The 18,250-nt window shown below is 47.1% G+C and overlaps 1 protein-coding gene across 13 annotated transcripts in view; it reads left to right on the forward strand.

The window, feature by feature from the left end:
• LZTS3 (leucine zipper tumor suppressor family member 3) overlaps positions 1-12,471 on the forward strand; it is a 72,376-nt gene extending 59,905 nt beyond the window's left edge. For 12 of the 13 annotated variants that reach the window (XM_060278352.1, XM_035101160.2, XM_035101152.2 and 9 more), the window contains one exon: positions 3,680-12,471. In XM_060278352.1, coding sequence (XP_060134335.1) covers positions 3,680-4,396 — 717 coding nt within the window. In that variant the 3' untranslated portion in view covers positions 4,397-12,471. The remainder of the gene's footprint in view (positions 1-3,679) is intronic. The other variant, XM_060278349.1, reaches the window with a different exon arrangement.
• The last annotated feature ends 5,779 nt before the right edge of the window (positions 12,472-18,250 follow it).

Raw genomic sequence — 18,250 nt, forward strand, 5'->3', positions numbered from 1 at the left:
CCATGCTCTTTTGTCGACTGAATTGTGGCTTAGGTGCTCCATACGCCCTTGGAGAGAAATGAAATGGAAAAGCTTATGAGTCTCCACGGGCCTTTTAAAAGCATTGAAGTGCACCTGAGCAAACATGCCTGACCCCCCAAAAAGACTCCCTCTGAAAAGCACTTAAGACAGGGAGAGTGTTAACTGCACCCTTTTATGTTGGCGCAACTTAACTGGAAATCAGTTTTTAAATACCAGTGTTCTTCCTCAGACTTTGGTGCTCACCTCTGCAAAAAAAAAGAGGCCTCCATTCTGTTACAAGTAGGCTAATTTTAACCCAGGTGTCAAGAGCAACCTTCCCTAAGCTGGAGCCTTCAAAATGTTTTGGATTACAACTCCCATGAGCCCCTGCCAGCATGGCAGGGCTGATGTGAGTTCTAGCTCAAGGTCTGTGGAAGGTACCGGATTGGTGAAGGCTGTTCTGGTTGCTTCAGTCAAAGCTATTGCCTTAGTGTGGTACCTTGAGGAGGTGCCGATGGCAGATTGAGTACTCAAGGTTGTGGCTGCACCACAGGTGGGTATCATTGGCCAGGAACTCAGTCACCAGCCAAGAGACACACCCTTCTCTTTGATGGCATGAGCACAGGTGAGTTGCATGTGCCATCTGCCAGGGGTTCAATAATAATAATAATACCATAATAATAATAATAATAATAATAATAATAATACAGTGGTACCTCGACTTACGACGACGATCCGTTCCGCGGCCGTCTTCGTAAGTCAAAGTCTTCGGTTCTCGAAATGCCTGTTCTGCGCATGCGCGAAGTGTGATTTTGCGCTTCTGTGCATGCGCCGACTGTGCGTATCGCTTCTGCGCAGGGCGCGCACGGCGAAAAGACTTCCGGGGTTGTCGACTTCGGAAGTCGAAACCTTCGGAAGTCGAGTTGTTCAGTTGTCGAGGTACCACTGTAGTAATAATATTTATACCCCACCCATCTGGCTGGGTTTCCCCAGACACTCTGGGCGGCTCAACAGAATATTAAAAACACGATAAAACATCAAACATTAAAAAATTTCCCAATACAGGGCTACCTTCAGATGTCTTCTAAAAGTCAAATACTTGACATCTGATGGGAGGGCATTCCACAGGGAGGGCGCCACTACCGAGAAGGCCCTCTGCCTGGTTCCCTGTAACCTCACATCTCGCAGGGAGGGAACTGCCAGAAGGCCCTCGGAGGTGGACCTCCATGTCCGGGCTAAACGATGGGAGTGGAGACGCTCCTTCAGGTATACTGGACCGAGGCCGTTTAGGGCTTTAAAGGTCAACACCAACACTTTGAATTGTGCTCGGAAACGTCCTGGGAGCCAATGTAGGTCTTTCAGGACCGGTGTTATATGGTCTCAGTGGCTGGCCACTCCCGGTCACCAGTCTAGCTGCCGCATTCTGGATTAGTTGTAGTTTCCAGGTCACCTTCAAAGGTAGCCCCACGTAGACCACATTGCAGTAGTCCAAGCGGGAGATAACCTGAGCATGCACCACTCTGGCGAGACAGTGGTTTCTGCATTGCAGGAGGTTCGATTATTGCTAGGGCCCCAACTCTTCATTTCTATGAGTCCGTGAATTTCCAGCAGGGGTACCATTAGGCTCCCTTGCTGTCAAGACATAGACAGGAGTTTGCCATTTAGGTTGTGCTTCCCCTTTCTCTCATTATTCCCTCACTGTGCTATTTTATCCTACCCCGATGCTGTCCTCCCACTTCTTGAAGCCAATGGAAGTGTGAAGGAGTGGCAGAGTGGAGTTTTGGTGGGAATCAAGGTCCGTCGAGACTCTTAGCTGAGTTCACATACAACTTTCACAATGAGGGCGTGTGCACTTGAGCCCCTCTCCGCTTATTGGATCAGTCCTTGTTGATCACCCTGGGGATCATGCATAGAGGTTCAAGCTACACCCTCTGCTGCAAATTCCCAGCTGTTCTGTCTCTCAGAGCTGGCTCATAAACTCCCCATCTAATGAGGGAATGCCTCTATTTGAACAACTCTTGGTTTGTGTTGGAAGGCTGGAGGAAGACAACTACTTTCTTCCACCAACAGCCACTACAGGTGGTGCAGAATACTCCCAGGATCATCTTGCCTTGCGCTGCATGCCCAGGGAGGAGGGCAAGCAGGTTCATCCTTGGCAAAAACAGGTGCAGCCCTTAAAATTGCTATACAGTGGTGCCTCGCTAGACGAATTTAATTTGTTCCACGGGTCTTTTCTTATAACAAAAAATTCGTCTAGTGAATCCCATAGGAATGCATTGAATGTTTTTTTTTTAAAAAAATTTGCCCATAGAAACGCATTAATTGAATTTCAATGCATTCCTATGGGAAACCGTGATTCGCTAGACGAATTTTTCGTAAAATGAATTCGTCTAGCGAGGCAACCTCCAGTAGAAAAAAACCTTTCGTTAAGCGGAAATTTCGTTAAGCAGGGCATTCGTTAAGCGAGGCACCACTGTACATCATTTAGTCTGGCACCCTTGGGGCAAAGAAAGGTCCCCCCTCCCCTTCTTTTCTCTGAGAGTTCTGTGAGCTCCTCCAGCCTGACTGCCTGTAGTAGTTGTTACTAGATGAAAATTCAAAGTTCCAATGCAAAGAGAGCAGGATGTTTAACCAGGCCTGGGAGGTGAGAGTTGTTGGTTTCTGCAGCAATAGGTGTGGGTAGCATTTAGCAAAGGGGTGGGGAGGGAATTTGAATTAGTTCACATTTAAAGATGAACCAACCTTATCTGCATTTTCCAAAACAATGTACAGTACATTTTTTAAAAAAAAGCTATCGTATGAAATTTGCATTTGTCTGAATTTTGCAATGCAATTCTCCAGCCAAGTAATGTGCAAGTAAGCTAGCATAAAACGTGTGTTATGTAAACTGCTTTGCGAAAGTGTGCATATTAGTGAAAACGGCATGCATTAGAAGAAATCTGCATCAGACAGCTGATGAATTTTCACGAGGACTTAAAAATAAATAGGTCACTAGCTGAAATGAAGATGTGGAAAACAGAAGTTACCAGTGGGAAAAAATGAGAAGCTGAGCAATCCCAAGACCGATAGATGTGTCTGTCTCTAATGGCATTTCTGCTTGTGGGGGGGCTAGGTCAGGCACCCCCAAACTTCGGCCCTCCAGATGTTTTGGACTACAATTCCCATCATCCCTGACCACTGGTCCTGTTAGCTAGGGATCATGGGAATTGTAGGCCAAAACATTTGGAGGGCCGCAGTTTGGGGATGCCTGGGCTAGGTCATCAAGTGCATTGGGCAGGAGTGTTGTGGCACCTTGTGTTTTCATTCTGTGGGGCTGGTGCAGCAGTTTAAAGTAGGCCTTACATTACATCACTTTCACATTCATGGCTTCCTCCAGAGAACCCTGGGAACTGTAGTTTGTTAGGGGTGCTGTTAGCAGTTCCCTATTCCCTCCCCAGAGCTACAATTCCCGGAGTGTTTTAACAATCAATCCCTCTACCTAGGAAACTCTGGCAACTGTAGCTCTGAAGGGGAATTGGGGTCTTCTAACAATTCCCAGCACCCGTAACAAATGACAGTTCCCAGAATCCTTTGGAGGGGGAGCCATGACTGTTCAGAGTGGTATGATATTGCTTGAGGCATAGCGTGCACTAGAGAAAACACTGTTTTGAGTTGTCTCATGACAAGGCCTCTCTTCCAGGTGTGCCAAAAGGCTGGTGAGATCTCTCTGCTGAAGCAGCAGCTGAAGGACTCCCAGTCCGACGTCTCCCAGAAGCTCAATGAGATCGTCGGGTTGCGGACCCAGCTCAAGGAAGGCAAGAGCTTCCTCAGGGAGAAGGAGGAGCAGATCCTGACCTTGAAAGACTCCTACAGCACCAAGAGCATCAGCCTGGACATCTCCGAGGGCGAACTGCAGCGGAAGATGGGCGAGGTGCAGATGCTGAGGGAGAAACTTGACCAGTGCGAGCTGGAGGTCTCCAACCTGAAGCAGACCCTCACCAGCCTGGGCGGGCCCCACAGCCACTACGGTGCAGAGCTCACGGAAAAGCTGGCGAGGGACCCTTTGGCTTGCGAGAGCGACGAGGCCAAGATGAAGCGGCAGAGCGAGGAGAACTTCAATGCGCTGAAGAAGGAGGTGGAGCGGCTGCAGGCGGAGCTGAAGGCCGAGAGGCAGCAGCGGGAGCAGCAGGTCATGGACTTTGAGGAGGAGCGCCGCACCTGGCAGGAGGAGAAGGAGAAGGTCATCAAGTACCAGAAGCAGCTGCAGCTGAATTACGTGGAGATGTACCAGAAGAACCAAATTCTCGAGCACAAAGTCAGCGAAATGACCAGCAAGGTCACCAGCCCGCCACACACCGACGAGAAGAAAACATGGACTCCTTCCAGGTTGGAGAGGATAGAGTCCACAGAGATCTGAGGAAAGGACTTGAGGCGTTCAAAGTACGTTGTCCCCCACCCCACCCCACCTCCCCAAATTACTGTGCATGTACTTCAGCCGGTGATCTTCCCAAGGAGAATAATATGCTATATAACTAGCAGTGTAAGTTCGTCTGCCCTGGGCATCTCCAACGTGCTCTGGTGCTTTGCAGGTGATAAAGGAAAAAATAGAGACAGGTGTTTCTAGGGATGAGCTGACATCAGGAGTATTGGGGGGGTGGATTGAGTGTGTGTATGTTGGGAGGGGTCAGGGGCGCAGTCTTGCACCCAAGATTGCGGGGGGGGCAGCGTGCGTCACATTGTGTAATGTCATGCTTGGGACGCGCGTCGCACACATGACATCGTACGTGTGTCACTTGCAGGTGATGTCATACGCACATCGATGGGAGGAAGCCGAGTGGGGAGCCCAGCATGGTGCGGTTCAATGGCTGGCTCCTCCTGAGTGCGAGAGAGGAAGCCGCGCCAGACTGGGCTCCCCGCTCGGTTTCCTCTCAATGTGACATGGAATGTGCATCACATGTATGACATCACACGTGTGCGACGTGCATTGTTGGGAAGAGGCCAATTGGGCAGCCTGGTGCTGCCTCCTCTCTCGCACTCAGGGCATACCTGCCAAGTTGCTGTCAGAGAAATAAGGGACCGGGCCGGAAATCGCAGACCGGAAGTAGCACTGCCGCCATTTTGGAACTGGGCAGAGCATGCTCAGAAGTGACTTTTGATGCTGCTTTGCCCAGTTCCAAAATGGCCGCCACGCCAGAATAAACCGGGAAAAACAAAAAAAAATCCGTTTTTTCAGCTAGGAACAGCTGGAAAAACGGGGATTTCCCGGGGAAAACGGGAGACTTGGCAGCTATGACTCAGGAGGAGTCAGCCATTGAACCATGCCACACTCGGTCTTCTCTTCCCCCTCAACATCAAGGGGGCCTGGTCCCATGCCAGCAAATATTGAGGCGGGTTGAAGAGCCCTCTGCCTCTAGGAGTTGGCGTGCCTGGTGTGGGTTTTTGTTTTTTAATTAGCCCCATTGACAAAGACACCGCAGAGTTTTCTGTGTCTGCCATTACTGCAGCACCTCTCTGAATGGTCTTCTGACCCACCTTCTCTTTCCAGGGCATTTTTTTAGCCATATTGGCTAGTAGAAATTCATGCCACACTCAGGCTTGCCTCATCTTTGCCATAACCCAGGGTGGAATCCCTCCAATATTCCTCAGGGGAAAGGGGACGTTCTCTTCCACATCAGCAGAATGTCTCTATTTTCTGAGGAAGCCTTGGGGCCTTCCAAGCATCAGACTCACAACTCCCATCAGCCTCGGTCAACATGGCCAAGAGTCAGAGGGTGATGGCAGGTGTGGTCCAGAACATTTGGAGGCCTCGCAGGTTGGAGAAGGCTGTCCTGAAGCATTTCTGTGTCACAACCGGACATAAATCAATTTCTGCTCCCCAGATAACTCTGGATACTGTCGTTCTGAGAGGAGCAGGGGATGCAGATCGCTTGCAGGCAATTCTCAGCACCTAGAAAACCTACAATTCCCAGGATCCTTTGAGAGGAGCCACAGCCAGTATAAAAGTGAAACAAATTTGTAGTGTTGCTGTCTGCCGCCCCCTCTTAAAGGAGTTACCTATGAAAGCCAGTTCTCAGTTCTCAATTACCTATAATAGGCTAAGCCTATTATAAATTGGAAGCAAGGCGTGTTTATTTACTTCCTAGTTCACACTCCATCTTAGTTTGTGGTGGTGGGATGGGAGCAGTTTGCAGGTTATCTGATTCTCGCAAGGTTATGCCCTCAGGCATCTACACACACAAGCCGTGAGAGAGGTTGCACAGACAATAGGAGAGGGCAAGACTCCCTTCCTGGCATGCAATCTATGCTCTGCAGCGTGGACTGAATCTAAACAACTCTCTCCAAGGCAGTGATCCGATGAGAGGGCCGTGAACTGAGGTAGCATCAGTAGGCCTGGATTAGTGAAACCGCCCCCCCCCCCAAAAAACATCGATAACTTTTTTTTATATTGACTATCATTTTAGAGAGTTGGCACCTCATTCCTTTTTAATGCAGCCAGGAGGGCAAGAACTAAGCTACCACATTGGGGGAGAAGGCAGAAGAACAGGATGGAAAGGAATTTATGTGGGGCATCTAGTCCGGCTCCAAACACTAAACACACACACACACACACACACACACACACACACAATTGGTCATCTGCCTTGTCCAGCATGGTTAAGAAAGCAAGAGCACGGGCGTTCTCTTAGGTCAATAGTTCCTAAGCATTTCCAGGCCACACACAACCGTGGCTCCTTAAATTCATCCCTGTTGCCACCCTAAAAAAAAACCACCATTCCAGAACAGCGGTTTGCACACAACCCACCAAGGAAGATAATAGCACAATAAAATTCAAAACATTTATTTTTTTTATAAAAAATCTAATTAAAATTATTAAGTTTAATTGATTCAACAAAATGGATGATCCAGTGACCCCAGCCTTTGAAAGACCAATGGTCATTTGCACCTCCAGAGCCTTCCTACCACCCCTGCCGCCCCCTTAGGCAATCCCACTAGTCCATTTTGTTCTAGATCGTTGCACTGCTCTTTGCTCAGCCAAAAACTAGAGGGGGTTTGTATTTTTTTTAATGGGAAGGTGGCTTGGCCAAACATCTTTAGAATTAGAGATGATCTCAACCGAGAAGGGTGGTTTGTCTTTCCCCTCGGGCCTTTCCCCCAGAACATTGCTTTTGTTGAGTAGCAGAAACACACACGCTTGGAGGCCGCCTTATACTGAGCCAGCCCATTGGTCCATCTGGCTCAGTACTGTCTACACTGATTGGCAGCAACCCTCCGGGATTTCAGACACGAGGCGCTCCCGGCCCTGCATGGCGATTCTAGGCGTTGACCCAGGGGCCTTCTGCAGGAAAAGCAGGTGCTCTACCCAGGGGTGAAGGAAGGGGGTGCGGTCCACCCTGGGTGCCACTGCCACCCTGGCGGGGGGTGACAAAGTGGCAGGTGGCACTCGTGCTGTCCGCCCGCTGCCTCCCCCCCCAGCTGTAGGGTGGCTGAGACCCTGCTGCGTGCCCCATCTCTATGGGCGCCGCGCACTGCGTCTCATCCCTATGGGCACTGTGTCTCGTCCCTATGGGCACCACGCCATGCCCCTATGGGCGGTTCGCCCCACACCTGGGCATTCCGCCCCAGGCTTCCTCTGCCGCTGGCTCTACCACCCAGCCTTTTTGCATTAATGTTCCTCTTCCCTTGCGAAGCAACGCCTGCCACCAAGTGTCCCTACTGCTTCCGCTGCATGCAATTAGATTTATTTAGCAAGTGCCAATTAGGTCCCAGGAATATGAGTTGGGCTCCCATATTTGCAGCAGAGCTTTTGAGCTGGTATTTTGCTAGTCTGTACCATCTTAGCCAGTTCCTCCCAGCTTTTCCACACCCTCTAATGGACCTTCTTATCTGCCCTAGGTTAGGAAAGGAATGAATGCTATGCAAGGCCGATAAAAGAACCAATTATTCTTGGAGGCGATTGGGAGCTCAAAATTCCTTACTTGAAGGAGGGGGCCACCTGAAGGAGATCGTGGCTACCATTGCGCTGCTGGACTTGCATTTAAAGTGATTTTTTAAAAAAAAGAGCAAAAAAAGAGCAAAGGCTGCTCGCTAGCTGGGACAGGAAAGGGCTGTGGCATTTTTCCAATACCATAACGCCGCCAATTTGAGTGTTTGGGGGAACGTGGCATCCTTGCGATAGGAAGTGCTGCCTGGAAACAGGAAATCTGGAGCCTGTCTGCACTGCAAAGCTAATCTCATTTCAAGCTCATGTAGCTGGTTGGCACCCAACCAAACAAGGAACCCATAAAACATAGCTGCCAAGTTCCGGCCTGAGAAATAAGGGACTGGACCGGAAGTAGCAGACCGGAAGTAGCGCTGCCACCATTTTGGAACTGGGCGGAGCATACTCAGAAGCTACTTTTGATGTTGCTCTGCCCTGTTCCAAAATGGCCACTGCACCAGAAGTCGCACTGCAGCCATTTTGGAACTGGGCAAAGCAGCATAAAAAGTTGCTTCTGAGAATAAACCGGGGAAAAACAAAAAAATCCGTTTTTTCGGCTGGGAACAGCTGGAAATACGGGGGTTTCCCGGGGAATACGGGAGACTTGGCAGCTATGCCATAAAAGCACAAGAAGAGCCCTGCAAGGTCAAGTCGACCAGGAGTCTCTCTCTAGTCCAGCCACCTGCTTCTTACATTGGCCAACCAAGTGCTCTCAGGAAGCCCACAAGCTATTGCTCCCCTGCAATGGGAACTTGGGCCCTACACCAGCATTATGCATTTAAAGCAGTGTCATGCCACTTTAAACAATCATGGCTTCCTCCAAAGAATCCTGGGAAGTTCAGTTAGGTAAGGCTGCCGAGATTTGTTGCCGGGACCCTTGTTTCCCTCGCAGAGCTACAATTTTCAAGAGTTCTTTGGGAAGGGGGGTAGACTGTTAAACCAGTCTGAGAATTGTAGCTTGGTTAGTGGAATTGGGGTCTCCCTCACAACTCCCAGAATCCTCCCAGGATTCCTTGGGGGAAGCTATGACTGTTTAAAGTGGTATCATAGTGCTTTAAACGTCAGGCCCATTTAGCTAGCATCCCTAATTGGCCCATGTCTCGTCAATTTGTAAAGCCCACAGCTGTTATTGCCACATCTTCTGACCATGAAATATGTACAGGTGAAACTCGGGAAATTAGAATACCGTCGAAAAGTGCATTTATTTCAGTAATGCAACTTATTATTTTTGATTTTTCTTTTAATTTTTACAAATGCTTTCTTTTGGAAATTCCACAGTAATAAAACAAATAGTTACAATAATACAAAAATAAACATCGCTATTACATTTCATTAATTACATACCATTTATAATTGACCTGCCTAATGACAAATGATTACAATTACAACAAATAAAGGCTTGACATACCTGTATTTTGCTTCATGCATCTATCTCATATATTGGTTTTACCTTTTAAGTTGCATCACTGAAATAAATGCACTTTTCAACGATATTCTAATTTTCCGAGTTTCACCGTAAGCCAGAGCCTACATTTTGTGGTTAACGGTTTTTGGCTCCGGAATCTTATTTCTAGCCCGTTTTATTACCTAATACTAAATCCTGAGCACTTGTATTAAAAGAGGAGACATCACATTCCTCTTTGGGGCTTCGACTACCCTTCCTGGGATTTACGGGGAAACCACGATAGTTAAACCCGGTTTTAAGATGGTTTATATTTGGAGTGCAGGCGTGCCCTTGCATCTTCCACAGCGAATCTGTAACAGCAGCAAAAACTTTGTGATGTGAGTTGACTTGGCTGCATAAAGGATTTCGGGTCGTCTTCTTTTTTGCGCAATCCATGGTTTAGCTTGCCTTCAGTATGCCTGATGGTCAATGCCTTCTTCAGAGGGTTTTTTATGGTGCTTTTTTGTGGGGTGGGGGGACCTTGATAGATATCAGAGAAGAACCCACAAATTTCCCCAGTCTACACCAATTTTCCCAGTCACACACCACAGCAAGATGCAAGGTCAGGCCTTCTCATTCTGGTGCCTAAGAAACAACACTCACACAAACATGCGCAGAGTCACCCTCTCTAAATATATATAAATAGGTTTTGGAACAAGATGGTTTGCCACTCTACAATGGTGCCCAGATTCTACCACCTGAGACAGAGGCCTTCTGCCTAGTGGTGCTGGCATCGGGCAAACCCTGCTGTTGCTCGCATCTGCAGGAAAATCACTGCCGGGTTGTCTGTATGTGAAAGTGCTTATTAACTGAACTAGGAAGCAAATCATTTACTTATATGCTGCTAAGGTATACAGAGACAAGTGTACTTGGATGTAAATAACTGTTCTGTATATGTATATATGATTATTAAAGCAAAACACGTGTACAAAAAAGAGAGAGAGAGAAAACTCTTGTGAGTAACTGGGCTTTGCGGAAAGAGCAGACTTCACTGTCGAGAACTGAATTTCTGGCAAGAAGACAACATCTTGGAGGGTTTTCCAAAGCCCCACTGATTTCATGCGCTCTTGAGATTACACTATACCTTCCTGGGGTTACAAGTCACACGGCAGGCTTGTTTTGGTGCATGTTTTCTGTCTACCCATCGGTAATCTTGTAGGTAGGTGGGGGGACCTGAGGATTTTAAGCTATTTTGAAGTGTCTGTGTGCTGTCGCTTTAACTTGTGGTTTGAAACCAAACTCACTTGAACCAGACCATTTAGATTTCCCCCACCCCTGCTCCTGAGGCTTCTCCGCCTGGAAGAAATTGCCGAGAGACACCGCTGCCTGCAGCTGCATTGTGGACGGAAGCAGCCAAAGGGGGGGGAAACCCAAGAGGACCCACCCGTTGCCCAGTTGAAACAGCACTTTATAATATTTGCTTCCGATTCCTGGCCAGTGTGACCAAAGACCAGCTTGGATGAGCCTTCGGGATGCTACTGGATCCATATTTCTATTTTTTTATGCTGGTGCCATGAGGTTTCTAGGCTTTGGCGACTGACAGAATCCCTGCTGGGTTTTGCGCAGTGTGGGTTCCCTTGTGAGGAGGTGGCCGCCACTACATTTTCCAGGGGCTACTCTTTGCACCCATGAGGGCTAAACACTTGCTGTTCTCTCCGAAGCGGAAAGCTGAGATTCTCAGGTAGTCAGAAGCTGCGCAGGATTTCGGTTTCTCGGAATCGTTCGTCACAACCGTTAAGCCACCTCTTGGCACACTAGGTGTGGCGATTACCGAATGGCAAACACCTCATTTGCATGAGCTGCTTTGTCGTACAACACTATCTGGGCATGGGGCGGGAACCAAAATAGGCAGCCATTCAGAGATGCCATGAGAAATGGTCCTTAATAGATGTTTCCTAAACACCAGGGGGGGGAAGCTGATAGGCCTGGGTGCTGAAACAATGCCACTGTTTTAAAATACCAGTTTCTGGGGAATAACCACTGTGATTTGGATAAAAGGGGTAGCGAGCCTTTTATTGCTGTGGATGTCTGAGAAATTTGGGTGGTGGTGGTGGTGCAAGAATGGAACAAGATACCCTTTCCCACCTTACTCCTCTTGTAAATCTTGCTGCTCCCCCTCAGAGGAATTTATTTTTGCAGAAGTGACCGAAACTTGGTTTTTTTTCTAGAGGCTGATGTTTTTTGTGTTCGGAGAGATGGTTTTTTTTTTTTAATAAAAAAACTGTGCCCTCTTCCCTGTCCCCAACCTGAAGGATGATAACCAGCAAAAGTTGGTAAGAATAAATGAGACAAAACTGGAAATAAGTATAGAAAGAGGCTACAGCTCCCCCACCCTCACGGTTTGGAATGCAGCTGTCAGCTGTGGACTAAAATGCAGCCCTTTTAAGACCCACTCTCCAGCGCCAACAAGAGAGAAACCTGTATTGACCATTCTGCGTGGTTGTGTTTTTCCCCCAGTAGCCCGCTTTTGGGGGCTGAATTGCAATCCTTCATCGCCACCCAGAATCCCTGCTTCAAAATGCTTCTCTCTGCCCTCTGCTTTCTGGTCAGCAGGAAAACTACTGACCAGAAGGAATTGGTTCTATACTTTTTAGTTTACAATAGCTAGCTTCCAACTGGAGATTCCTCAAAAGGACTGGTTGTGTGTGTTTGTACAGTACAGCAGATAACAAAAACAAAATCGTAATAAGGCATGTTGCAAGCATATTTTTATTCAAATTACAAGAAAGGCGATTTTGACTAAACATTAAGAAGAACTTTCTGGTGGTAAAAGCTGCTCAACAGTGGAACGGGCTCCCTCAGAAGCAGGTGGGCTCTCCTTTTCAGGTTTTTAAACATCTGTCAGGAAATATTTGATTCCTGTATGGCAGAGGGTTGGCCTAGATGGCTCTTTGTGTCCCCTTCCAATTCTATGGTTTCATCATTCTGTATTCAGAGCATGGGCGTACCCAGCATAGAAGCAGGGCATCTGGAGAGGACAGGCAGGGACGCTGCCTGCTGTGCTACACCTCAGCCTGCTTAGCTGAAGCGAAACGGCAGCAGCGGCAGTGAAGCTGCCTCCGTTGAAAAAAACCTGGACCTGGGCTAACTTCAGCCCGCACTCCTTCAAGTCACAGCGAGCACAGCACAGAAAGTGCTGCCCCACAATGCTCTGCGGCATCTCATGCAAATGAAGTGTCGTGGAGCATTGTGGGGCAGCACTTTCTGTGCTGTGCTTGCTGTGACTTGAAGGAGTGCGGGCTGAAGTTAGCCCAGGTCCAGGTCCAGGTCCAGGTTTCCTTCAACGGAGGCAGCTTCGCTGCTGCTGCCTTGTTTTAGTCACCGCTGCCATTAAAGGAGCGGGCAAGGCGGGAGTGCAAGCGTGGGTGGCTCTGTGTGCTGCCTTGCAAATGGCCCCCTTTCCTCTGGGGGGCGTGGATGTTGACCATGCCTCCTGGGGGGGGATCCTGGCCACATCATTGCCAGCTAGCCAATCGGGTGGCTGGGGGGCGTGGCTGGTGTTCCCCCCCTAGCTTTGATCCTGGGTACGCCCATGATTCAGAGCTAGCTAATACAGAGACATTTGCAAAAGCCCAGTGTGTGTGCACCTTGGTGCCCATAGCAAAACCACTCTGCAGATATCACACATGGAAAAGGACAGAGCAGAAAGGGCAAGCGACTAAGCTGCCATGCCAAGGGTTCACAGCTTTGTGTTAAACCAGGGAACTGGGGGAGTTCTCTTTTTTCCAATTTGCTGTCTGTTTAAGTCCTGCAAGGCTGTGTGCACACAATCATTTTTGCACGTACTGTTGTCACCTGCTGTCGCCCAACACATGGTCACAGTTGAAAACAACCAACGCATGGGGGAAATCCATTCTACGGCTCGTTGTAAGTAAGTTACCAAAGAAAAGTCTTGAATGACTCATTTCTCGCCAGACTTGTGGAATTTGGGGCTATGGAATTCTTTTGCACGGGAAGCCTTTGCCGGCCGAAACACCAGAAGCGAGGAAATATAGATGTCAAAAGTTGGCAAGACTCCATATAAGTTGTGCTCGAGCTGAAGTTTGTTGGGAACGAAGTCAATGAAAGGATGCCCGGGCTAATTTCTGGTGTGTGTTGCATCGATTCTTGGGAGACTGCTGAATGGAGCTGGGACTTCACTTGCTAGGCTGAGTGACACAGAGTTCCCACCCACCAGTCAAAAACCATGACAAAAATACTTTGCTTCCTACAGTTCAGGCCAGATCTAGCATCATCTGAGGGAGAAAAGTCGAATGGCACCCCCTTGAGGTAAAAAGCCTAATAAAATTAAATGTAGTCATTAAATAACTGGCAATTTATTTAACAGCCCACAATACTTGCCTCCTGAGACCACTGCCCCAATTGCGGTGGCCCTGGTTGGCTGCAAATGGGAGAATCTTTCAGAGACCCTGCAAGTGGGGACGGTGTTCAGGCACCGTAAATGGGGAACGCAGCACAAAAGAAACATCATTATTCAGACAACCCAAATAATGACTAGTCATTATTCAGACTATAGTCTTTACTAGAGAGATGACAGTCTGGAATAGCCTTCTCCAACAGACAGTCTCTGACAATTGGCTGTGTCGGCAGGGGCTGATGGGAGTTTCAGGACAGCAAAAAGCATTTGCACAAGTTGGGGAAGTCTGCTGTAGGAAAACAAGGAATAACACACGTGAAGCTGCAGGATTTTTAATTAGTTGACAGGATAGCCCAGTGCAATTTCACCAGCAATAAGAACTCTGCTCGTCTGCATGTTTTTAGATTTTGCTGACAACTACTGGAATTATCTTTTAAAACACAAAATCTAGACTGGCCCTGGGTCAGCATGTTGGAAGCAAAATTGCCTTGATGTTATTTTTCTCGTTCTCCTTTTTTTAAAAACAAACAAACAAACAAACAAACAAACCATAAGCCTCAATCTGTTTCTGTATATCTGCTCTTACTGTGAATTTAAGCCGGAAGTGTACTGAATCAAAACTGTGAATCTTTTTGTCACATGTTGACTGTTGATGGTTCTTTGAACTATGTCTATGAGATTTGCAAAATAAAACCACAAAACCCACAAGAGGGAGGGGGGAATCGACTGAAACACAATTTTTATTTACAGGTTTTTTTAAAAGAATCTTTTCAGAACTAACACTCTTTGAGGTGTGTATCCTTTCCAAACCTTGCATTCAGACATTGACCCACCAACTTTGCCTTGCTGGTCATTGTGTTTAAAATAATGAAGCAACCTTCCCCAACCTGATGCCCTCCAGAGGTTTTGGACCAGGCAGCCCAGCTGTGCAGCTGGGGTTGATGGGAACTGTATGGTGAAGGCTACAACAAAAAGTTATTTATGTGCAGCAGAGACATAATAGTTTTTAAAATAATAATAAACTTGTTTCACCATCTTTCCTTGTACGTCTTCATTGGTTTTTATAGACAAGAACAGCTATTGCCATGGGATAGTGGTTTTTAAAATAATGTAAATATCTATATCTAATCTATATCTATATCTATATCTATATCTATATATATCTATATCTATATCTATATATATATAAATGGTGAAGGTGCATGTGTGTTATTCCCCACTTTTCTCCCACAAGCACTTACCCGATCGTCCTGAAATTTGGCCACAACCTCAGAGTCACGTGAGAGCAGGTAATCATGCACTTACACTGACCAGCTGACACACCTAAGACAGGTAAAAAACCTGGATTTGTGGTCAGAAAAATTGCACCCTCCAGTGGACATTCAACGAACAACGGACAAACATACTCCCACAATCCCTCACGCCCTGGAGACCACTACTCCAACAGAGAACAAACCGCCCAAGACCACGCCGCTCCTCAGGGAACCAGGCCCACCTCGGAGATTGCAGCCGAGACCAGGCCTCTCCCCAGGGATCCCCCTCCATCCACGGAACACCCCACTCCACACACACCTCCACACACTTAGGCCTCTCCACACCTCGCAGATCACGCTGCCGCCGCCGATCTAGACCTCTCCACAACCCCCACCCCACCCTGCGGATCAGCCACCGCCGATCCTGACGCCCCCAGGGACCAGGCCACCCTCCAAAAAAATCCTAGACCTCTCTACAACCCCCCACCCCCACCCCATGTATCCCGCCCCCACAATCCCGCACGACTCAGGAGGTTTCGGAATCCTGAATGTTCGAAAATTCACTTTGGAAGTGGTATCCCGCCCCCACGATCCCGCAGGACACCCCCCCCCACCGCCCCCAGGCCGAATGGAGGCTCGCCTTTACAGACTAGGCCAAATGGAATGGAGGTGGGGAACTCGCCTGGGTGTGGGTTGGGGGCAGGAGGGGACAGGATAGGTCATGGATTGGGACAGGGTGGGGGGGAATCACAGGGATGAGTGTGGCGTGGAGAGACTTCTGAGGGCCAGACAGGACTGCATTTGGCCCCTGGGCATGAGATTCCCTACCCCTGATCTAGATTAACCCTTGGTCTCATTTTTCAGAGCTCTTCTTAGCTTCCTGGCAGGTAATGAACCTCCAGTGTAAAGGGCCTGTCGTTGCAGAGGAAATGGCAGCTAATAAGAACAACAGACGAGGAATAAACTCTCGTCACAATTGTTCCGGGAGCTTGTAACAGCCCAATTAAGGCCTTTGCTGAACAGCTTATTTAATTAATGGATCTGCCTGGGCATTTGCATGGCATTTAGCTGTGGTCATGTCCGAATGCTTTCATGGAGCTGAGCTAGCTGGGATTATAACCGTGAACAACTGTTTTATTTTTTTTACGTAAGCAGCAGCTCTGGGAGCTCTGAAACTGCCTGAAGCAAAAAGGTGGGGTGCCTCTTTTTTTTTTTAGGGTAGGAAATGAACAAATGATTGACCCAGAGGCAAAGAGCAACATCCCGCAGCCACAGGGATTCTATATGGCTTGTAAAAGGCCACAAAGGCAGGAACTTTGGCCCTAAAATTCGGTCTGGTGCCTGGGTGTTGAGCTAGGTGGGTCTCTTGGAAAGTTTGCAGTACAGTGGAAAACACTAATAATTCATTTCAATTCTGTTATTTATTAGTTTGTCCATTTCCGTACCCTTTGCCCTTCCCCTGATGTTTAAAAGAACAGCAAGTGTAAAATTATGTAAAGATGCTTGCATTTCCTAGGTGAAGGCATTAACTAACTGACCATTGCAGATAACTTGGTTCTGCCCCCTGTTAACATAATGCCTGCCCCCCCCCAAAAAAAATTCCTGGCTACACTCATGTTTGCAGCCATGAGGGCTGGTAGCTTAGGATTCTAAAAACAGCCCTTAAAACAGACTTGTGGGCAAGACCAAATTATTCAAGATAGGAAAATCCCAGAGTGTAAATGCCCCTCCACCCCAAAGCAAATACATCTCCAAGTTGGGTGAAACAAAAACAAAAGGTCGCACTGAAGGTAGTAGAATGGTTGTATGGAACCCTGGAGGAGAGGAGGGGGAAGTTGCAGTGGAAAGCGTAGCAGGGGGGTGGGGGGCATGGACAGTAATTTCTCTCAGCTGCAAAATCACCCCTACGCAGAACTGCAATTTAGCAAAGAATTATCACACCTTTCTCACATTTGGCCTGTGGTTTAGCTCCAAATGTAAAGTGATGTCTATTGGTGCAAAAATATTCACATCTAGTACTGTATACACTCATGGGGTCTGAACTGGCTCCAGAAAAGAGATATTGGGAGCATAATGGTGAGCTTCCTGAAAATATTGGTGGTATGCGTAGGAACAAATTCTATGTTAGGTATTACCAGCTGTCTTGATTTCAGTCTTCCAAATATCATAGCAACTTCATTCAAATAGATGGCGGGGGCACATTTGGAATATAGCTGTAGTCAACCCACCGAGAATATAAACTGCAGAATTGTTCCCTTTTGAAGGAAAATTAAATGAAAATGATGTACAGATGGTACATTAAACCAGTAAACATGGTGAAAATGTACAAAACTGGGTCAAATATATGTTGGAAATGCAAGGCAAAAGAAGGGACTTTGTATCATATGTGGTGGGAATGTAGAGAAGTCAAAAAGTTTTGGGAGATGATCAAAAATGAATTGGAAAAAAATGTTTAAAACTACATTTGTAAAAAAAAACCCGGAAGTATTTTTGTTAGGGATTTTAGGACAAGACCTGCCAAGGAAAACAAAGAACTTATTTATGTATGCTACAACAGCAGCAAGAGTCTTGTTAGCAGAAAGATGGAAGACTGACGAAATCCCAACGAAAGAACAATGGCAAGAAAGACTGGTGAGTTATGCAGAACTGGGAAAGTTAACATACAAACTACGGGAGAAGGACAACCGTGACTTCAAGGAAGAATGGGAACTTTTTACAAATTATTTTAAAAGACAACAGAAAGATTTGGACTCCTTGGCAGGTTTTGAATAAACATCCACAACTTTATTAGTAAAATAGATGATAGATAAGGTAATATGTACAAATTTACAACATGCAGAGTATAAATTTGTTTGTTTATATGTATAAACAAACCAGAGAGGGGAGCTGAGGGAAGTCCATGGAGGGTGGGAGAGGGAGGGGTGGGAGGGAATAAAAGGGGGGGAATGCAATTGGGTATATTGATTATTAAATTGTTTTGGTAAATTTGTTTTAATGAAAAAGATTTTATATAAAAAAGAATATAAACTGCAGAAAAGGAGGGAAAAAACCCTAACACAGCTAAGGGAGGATATATTGCCCATAAATTGCCATAATGGAATAGCTATCACGAGTTTCAGAATTATTCATGGCCTGTCTAAACGTCCATCTGTTTCCCAGTTCATTCTTTTTATAGTTGCTGCTCTTCATAGTTATTGCCTTGGTCAGCAAGCGTGAAGTACAGATGGATGTGAACCGCT

Source organism: Zootoca vivipara, chromosome 9 (assembly GCF_963506605.1).
Source record: "Zootoca vivipara chromosome 9, rZooViv1.1, whole genome shotgun sequence".
In the NCBI taxonomy this organism is placed as follows: domain Eukaryota; kingdom Metazoa; phylum Chordata; class Lepidosauria; order Squamata; family Lacertidae; genus Zootoca; species Zootoca vivipara.